Source organism: Coffea arabica, chromosome 8e (assembly GCF_036785885.1).
Source record: "Coffea arabica cultivar ET-39 chromosome 8e, Coffea Arabica ET-39 HiFi, whole genome shotgun sequence".
In the NCBI taxonomy this organism is placed as follows: Eukaryota; Viridiplantae; Streptophyta; class Magnoliopsida; order Gentianales; family Rubiaceae; genus Coffea; species Coffea arabica.
The window spans coordinates 27,338,428-27,345,946 of record NC_092324.1 but is presented as its reverse complement, the minus strand read 5'-3'; the positions used below and the strand labels follow the sequence as shown (position 1 = coordinate 27,345,946).

General features: G+C 43.2%; 1 protein-coding gene across 1 annotated transcript; it reads left to right on the top strand.

The window, feature by feature from the left end:
- Positions 1-2,081: 2,081 nt before the first annotated feature.
- LOC113704597 (uncharacterized) lies at positions 2,082-6,164 on the top strand. Its single transcript, XM_027226484.1, has 5 exons — positions 2,082-2,385; positions 2,467-3,055; positions 3,182-3,866; positions 4,146-4,660; positions 4,880-6,164. The coding sequence occupies exons 1-5, from the start codon at positions 2,082-2,084 to the stop codon at positions 6,162-6,164; spliced, it is 3,378 nt and encodes a 1,125-aa protein (XP_027082285.1).
- The last annotated feature ends 1,355 nt before the right edge of the window (positions 6,165-7,519 follow it).

The following is a 7,519-nucleotide window of genomic DNA, read 5'->3' as shown; positions in this document are numbered from 1 at the left end:
GTCTATCTAAGGTTCTCAGTGACCCTAGTATAGTACACACTTTTTGCAAAACCCTAGATTCATAAGATAGAATTAAAGTTTGACTACTAATTGGGTAAATAGAAATTGTGAGATATGGATCGGAGAGTGTAAGTTAGTGATTGATTTGAAAGGCATGACTATTAAGGTGTATGACTATTATCCTAAGTGTGAATTTCGAGAACGAAATTCTTTTAAAGAGGGGAGAATGTGAGGATCTGAAAATTTTCTTATTTTTGTCAAATATTATTGGTTTATTTAAATAGTTATTCACTCTTTTTCTCCAAATTATTTAATTCGACTAATTAAAATCCATTTATATGGAAAAACGCCTCTTTTATGTTTTAAAAGCGTTTTGTTAGAAAATTTACTTTTCGAAAACTTGTTTAGTTCGGAACAACGAGTACACGTTTTTCGAGGCTATATTTGAATCGAGGGTGTATTAATTTTGGAGAAGTAGATATATATACTTTTGGCAGAATTTTGCTCTTAATTAGCATATGAGTTTTCGGGCTTTCTCTCCATTTTCGGGCTATCCTTTGCAACTCGGGCTTAGTAGGGTTTCATGGCGGCTCTCCAGCATGGGGAGGCGCCGCCCCTCTTTCGGCCTACGAAGACGTTCGCCTCCATTCTTTCTCAACCTCCTTCTTCTTCGTCCTCTGGCATTGGCCATCTCAGTACATACAAGGGTGAGCCATCGTTGGTGATATCCCGTCAAGATATGATACAGATAGCAGCACCTTACTCTAACGCACTGGTTGGCAGATTTGCAGTAGGCCGCCCTTCCATGGAGATTATTCGCAAATTTATCGTTTCTTTGGGGCTGAGGGGTGAGTGTCCGATAGGCTTATTAGATTCCAAGCACATTCTTTTACGTCCATCCGTGGAGGAAGATTACACCAGGCTTTGGTGTCGCAAGTCTTGGTACATTGGCAAGTTTCATATGTCCCTGTCGAAATGGACAATCGATTTTAAACCAGGAGCAGAGTCATCAATTGCACCAGTTTGGGTCAATTTTCCGGGTCTTCCATTGCCGTTTTTCGAAAAGCAATTTCTGCTTAAGCTGGGTAACTTACTTGGCCGACCCTTAAAAGTGGATGAAGCTACGGCTTCACTGAAACGTCCTTCTGTAGCCCGTATATTGTTGGAGGTCGATGTATTGCATTCTCCCAAATCCAGGATTTGGATTGGAGATGATCAGTGGGGTTTTTGGCAGAAAATTGAGTATGAAGAATATCCTTCTTATTGTGCTTTTTGCTCGTTGATTGGTCATACAGAAAATATCTGTCATACAAAACATCCGGAATTGCGGCCTGTGCGCCGTTCTAGACCATCAACTAAGCCTCACGTCAGACAAGTCTTTCAACCAAAGGGGGTAACTGCTGTTGATGAATCTCTTCCTGTTGTGGATTCTGGGATTGTAATAGTCCCGAGAGTAAAAGAGCATGAAAACAGTACTTCTGCAACAGATGTTTCTACTTCTGTTATTCCATCATCGTCTTCTAACCCTATTAGGGGTAATTCTCCTCAAGCTAATGTACCTGTTCATGATCCTGTTCTCCCAAATACAACTCTGGGGGTTGATGCAGATACGCAGAATGTTATCTCTGTAGTCACCCTTGTTCCCCCAGATTCTTCTTCTCCGATTAAAGCTTTATCGGACACAATCCCTACCTCTGCCCGGGATGACAATCTGTTGCCTATTCCGTCTGCGTCTTTAGTACCGCACCATGAGCGGAATTATTCTTCTCTCTCTCCTCGACGGCACCACGGTCATGTTCGACTGGTGCGGTCTAATTCCGATGGCCAATCAGGGGTGCAAGGTCTTTCCTTGGTTGATTTAAAAAATTTTCATGATCGGCTGCCCAGCAGAATCATAGCATCTAAGCTTTGCTGCGATCCGTTTGTTACTGGAGTATCTCTGGATGATACCGACACTCAATTACTGCAAAATTTGATCCAAGGTCGCAAGGGTCGTAGTAGACAGGCCAGGAAACGAGAAGGTATGACTTCATCTGCTCATTATAATCTTCGGTCTAATAATGTTAAATCCGATTAAGTTTATGGTGTGGAACATTCGTGGTGCTTCGAACAAGGAGTCATTACGGCATATTCGTCGCACTTGTAGATCAAACGATATTCGTTTACTGATTCTATTGGAGCCATTAGCCAATGTCTCTCATTTGGAGAGTGTGCAGCTGTTCTTGGGTTTTGATTTTGCTCGGTCCTTCGTGCACAACAAAATTTGGATATTCTGGTGTTCAGATGCTCGATATTCTTTTGTAGAAGCCTCGGATCAATTAGTTCATATACATTTGTCTTTCCCTTCTGGTTCTTCCATTATTATTTCGGCTGTCTATGCGAAGTGTAACAGAATTGGTAGGAGACGGTTATGAGAGGCTCTGGAGCAATTTTCCACATCTATTACTTTTCCATGGATTGCCGTAGGGGACTACAACGTTATTTCTTCTGCGGAGGAAAGGATTGGAGGATCAGCCCCGAATATTCGTGATTTGGAAGAATTCAACTCTGCTTTAAATCGGAGTGGTCTATTTCCAGTTCAGTTCGATGGGTCTGCTTACACATGGACAAATGGTCGCATGTGGCAGCGACTTGATCGAGCGGTCGTTAATAGCGTTTGGCTGTCTGATATTGAGATGACTCGAGTTGCTTATCTTCAGAGAGGGTGGTCTGACCATTGTCCGTTGCTGGTCAGGGGAGGAAGTACGGCAACACGACGGTCTTCCTTTCGATTTCTTAATGTCTGGCGAGGTCATTCCAGTTTTCAACAAACAGTAAGGTCTGCTTGGGCTCAGCCTGTTTCTGGAGTTGGAATGCAGAAATTCTTTAATAAATTGCAGGTGGTTAAAAGAGTTTTATCTAGATGGAATGTGGATGTATTTGGGAATGTCTCTCAAAGGGTCAAAGTGGCAGCGGATAATTTATTGGCCAAGGAAATTTTGTATGATCAAAATAGAGACACGTTGTCTAGGACGGCAGTTCATGAGGCAAGGGCAATTCATTCTCGGGAGCTAGCGTTGGAATGTGAATTCTGGAGACAAAAGGCAGCGATCAAATGGATCAAAGAGGGCGACGCTAATACCTCTTTTTTTCATGCAGCAGTTAAGCAGAAACGTAGCTCTAATTTTATTGCATGAATTAGGGGCAACGGGGACAGTTGGTTTGATAGTGTCGAGGATATTAAGCTGTCGGCGAGTGATTTTTTCTCCTCTTTGTTCACAGCAGACCGCGCTGTTTGCTCGGGCAGCAGACCGTCACTTGATCTGCCCAAGCTTACGCAAGAGGAAAACGACATGCTGCTGAAAACACCATCGGTAGAAGAAGTTTATACGGTAATATGTTCGTTTGACCCTCAGAGTTCTGCGGGGCCTGATGGTTTTGGAGGGGGTTTTTATCAAAGTTGTTGGGAGTGTATAAGGGACGACTTCATGGACGCGGTGAAGGATTTTTTCGCTGGTGCCACAATGCCCCGCGGATTTTCAAGTACAACGATCACATTACTGCCCAAAAAGGAAGGTGCATGTGAGTGGAAAGATTTCCGACCAATAAGCTTATCTAACGTTAGTTCAAAGATCATTTCTAAGATTTTGTCTACTCGCATTAATCAACTCCTTCCTAAGTTGATTTTAGAGTTTCAGACTGGCTTTATCCCGGGCAGGGGAATACAAGATAATGTTCTGCTAGCTCAGGAATTAATTATGGATTTGGACAAGAAACTGCGTCACCTTAACGTAATATTGAAATTGGATATGGAGAAGGCCTATGACAGGGTGGACTGGGGGTTTTTATTATACATGCTTCGTGAATTTGGCTTTAAAGAAGGTGTGGTAGATCTGATTTTTCGATTAATATCCAACGTTTGGTTTTTTGTCCTGGTTAATGGGGAGCTTACGAGCTTTTTCAAGTCGACTAGAGGGGTTCGTCAGGGGGATCCTTTATCTTCCACTCTTTTCCTTTTTGTCTCGGAATTTCTTGGAAGGGGCCTTCAGCAGCTGTTTACTAGCAATCCATGTTTTAAATTTTTGACTAAGGGAGGGTTGGTCCCGTTTCTTGCTTTTGCCGATGACGTGATTATTTTCACGCGGGCATCGTCTGAATGACTGCAGGCTGTGTCGTCCTTTCTACGAGAATATCAAACTCTTTCTGGCCAAAAAATTAATCTCTCCAAGAGTCGTTTCCTTTGTTCGTCGAAGCTTCATTCGGATGTTATCAACTTAATTCAGCAAGTAACGGGATTTCAAGGGCAGTCTTGGCCTGTCAAATATTTGGGAGTTCCACTTTCTCTTGGCCGTAGTAAAAGTGTCTTATTTGATGGAGTTATTGCTTCCGTTAGAGCAAAGCTTCATCATTGGAGTTCCCGGTTTCTTTCTGCTGGGGGGAAGCTCATCTTGCTTCGTCATGTGTTGAATTCAATGCCTCTTTACCTCTTGCAGGTTATTAAACCACCTAAGGGGATTTTTCTTAGATTGGGCAAGCTGTTTAATGCATTCTTGTGGGATGGCAAGGATGGTAGACGGATTCATTGGTCTTCCTGGGAGAAATTATGCTTTCCAGTCGAAGAAGGGGGGTTGGGATTTCGATCACTGTTGGACTTAGAGAAGGCTTTTGCAATGAAATTATGGTGAAGAATACGTCAAAAGAGTTCTCCTTGGGCCAGATTTATGCACCGTAAGTACATTGGCGAACAGCACCCATTCTTGGCTGCGGCTGCTGTTGGGTCGGCAACATAGAAGCGGGTCTGTTCGGTTCGGGCTATAACTGAAGACAATATTCGTTGGCGGCTTGGTGAGGGATTCATCGATTTGTGGCATGATCGATGGCTATTCAACAAACCTCTTAGCAGACAGTTTGCTGGTGTGCCTCCTCATTTTTTAGTAGCTGAGTTTTATACCTCTACGGGGTGGAATACTGAACGTCTCCTCCAAGTTCTTCCTCGATCTGTTGTTAATGTTATTTCACAAACACTTGTTGATCCGACCCTTAAGGATGAATTGGTTTGGGCTCCTTCAGCGGATGGTACATTCACTGTGTCGTCAGCCTGGGATTTAGTTAGACAGCGGCGTAACCTGTCATTGGTTTGGCGTGGAATTTGGTGTCCTTTGCTGCCTTTAAAAATGTCATACTTAGTTTGGAGGGTATTGGCTGATTTTCTTCCTCTGGACGACAAGCTTCGTTCTAGAGGAATTTCCATGGTTTCCAAATGTGATTGCTGTGGTAATGCAATGGAGTCTTTGAATCATTTTTTTTTACATGGCAGGTTAGCAAGTGCTGTTTGGCAGCACTTCTTTCTGGCTTGCGGAATTCCGTGGAGGTCATTCTCATGTGTTTCTTCGCTGCTAGTGGTGTGGTTTCAATCTTCTGGGAATGGGCGATTGGATCATGTTCGGTGTGTTATACCAGTTGTAGTGTTATGGTTTCTGTGGCGTAGTAGAAACGATGCTCGGTTTGGAAATATCCCCCCTGTCTATTCTAAAGTTATTTTTGATATCAATGGGTGGTTGGTTGCTATGGGGGCTGCATGCATGCTGAACAGATTTCAGTTGGAGGGGGATACGGATACGTATTTTGCACGTTACTTTCGGATCAAACCAGCTAAATCCTTATGTCCGAAGGCTATATCATGGATGAAGCCTCCTCGAGGGTCAATCAAACTTAACACCGATGCAAGTGTGTCAAATGGTTTGTCTAAAGGCGGTGGAGTGATACGAGATTTTGAAGGGAAGATGCTTGGTGCTTTTTATAAGGAATTCGGGGAATATGAGGTGGTACATGCGGAGGGCTTAGCATTGTTAACTGGTCTACAGTGGTGTGTTGGAACAGGGTTGTCAGATATTTTGGTGGAAGTGGATTCACTAGCGTTGGTACGGTTGGTTACTAGTCAATCTGTTGGTAAGTGGCCGTTGTGTAGCGTCTTAAGTCAAATTCGATTGTTACTATGCAAGGTGAAGGGGACCATTACACATATTTATCGTGAGGCGAATGCCGTGGCAGACAACTTAGCTGCTTTATCTCTGGAGAGTCCATATGTTACTTTCCAATCTCATCAGCAACTTCCAAGTAGAGCTCGGTCGTTGATTAATTTGGATGCAATAGGTTATCCATATATTCGCAACTTTAATGTTTAGGAATAGTACTCCTAGTTATCTGGCATGTATTGAAGGTTGGGACTTTTCCCTCCTTCGTATTTTTAGCGTTTGCAATTAATAAAAGTTGGGGAGTTTTTCCCTTCTGGAAAAAAAAAAAATTTTTTTGAAGAAGTAAGAATAATCAATAGTAGATTAAGAAAAATTAATTGGAGATTTGAGGAATTAAAACTCGACTTATGTTTGGTGTCCATTGCTGCCGTTAAAGATGTCTTACCTTGTTTGGAGGATTTTGGCTGGTTTTCTGCCGTTGGATGACAAGCTCTGTTCTAGAGGGTTTTCATTGGCTTCCAAGTGTGATTGTTGTGGTGATTCACAGGAGTCTTTGCATCATATTTTTGTGCAGGGCAACTTGGCAAGTGCTGTCTGGAAGCATTTCTTCCGCGCTTGCGGTATCCCGTGGACTTCATTCTCATGCGTTTCTTCGTTGCTAGTGGTGTGGTTTCAATCTTCTGGGAGTGGGCGTTTGGATCATGTTCGGTGTGTTATACCTGTTGTAGTGTTATGGTTTCTGTGGCGTAGTAGAAATGACGCTCGGTTTGGTAATGTTCCCTCGGCTTGCTTTAAAGTTATTTCAGACATCAATGGGTGGTTGGTTGCTCTGGGGGCTGCGCGTATGTTGAAAAGGTCTCAGTTGGAGGGGCATACGGATACCTACTTTGCACGGTATTTTCAGCTCAAACCACATAAATCTTTCTGTCCGCAAGCTATATCTTGGAGGAAGCCTCCTCGAGGGGCAGTCAAGCTGAACACCGACGCAAGTGTGTCAAATGGGTTGGCGAAAGGCGGAGGAGTGGTACGGGATTTTGAAGGGAAGATGCTTGGTGCTTTTTATAAGGAGTTTGGGGAATGTGAGGTGGTACATGCGGAAGGGTTAGCGTTGTTAACTAGTCTACAGTGGTGTGTTGGGACAGGGTTGTCAGATATTTTAGTAGAGGTAGATTCTCTAGTGTTGGCCCGGCTGGTTACTAGTCAATCGATTGGTAAGTGGCCGTTGTGTAGCATTTTAAGCCAGATTCGGTTGTTGTTAGGTAAGGTGCAGGGGACCATTACGCATATCTATCGTGAGGCGAATGCTGTGGCAGACAGCCTAGCGGCTTTATCTTTGGAGAGTCCATTTGTTACTTTCCAATCTTATCATCTGCTTCCAAGTAGGGCTCGGTCGTTGATTAACTTGGATGCAATGGGCTATCCATATATTCGAAACGTTAGTTGTTAGGTATTTTCTTATTTTTCTGGCATGTATTGAAGGGAGGGTTTGCTTCCTTCGTCGTATGATTTTGTTGCTGTTGAATAAAATTTGGGGGGTTCTCCCCTTTTATTAAAAAAAAAAAAAA

Bases quoted from the DNA above. Each gene is read 5' to 3' on its own strand.
- LOC113704597 (XM_027226484.1), top strand. From the start codon at position 2,082: ATGGTGTGGAACATTCGTGGTGCTTCGAACAAGGAGTCATTACGGCAT. The intron at 2,386-2,466 runs GTAACAGAATTG...GGATTGCCGTAG, and splicing joins TTCGGCTGTCTATGCGAAGT to GGGACTACAACGTTATTTCT. The intron at 3,056-3,181 runs GTTGGAATGTGA...TGCATGAATTAG, and splicing joins ATTCATTCTCGGGAGCTAGC to GGGCAACGGGGACAGTTGGT.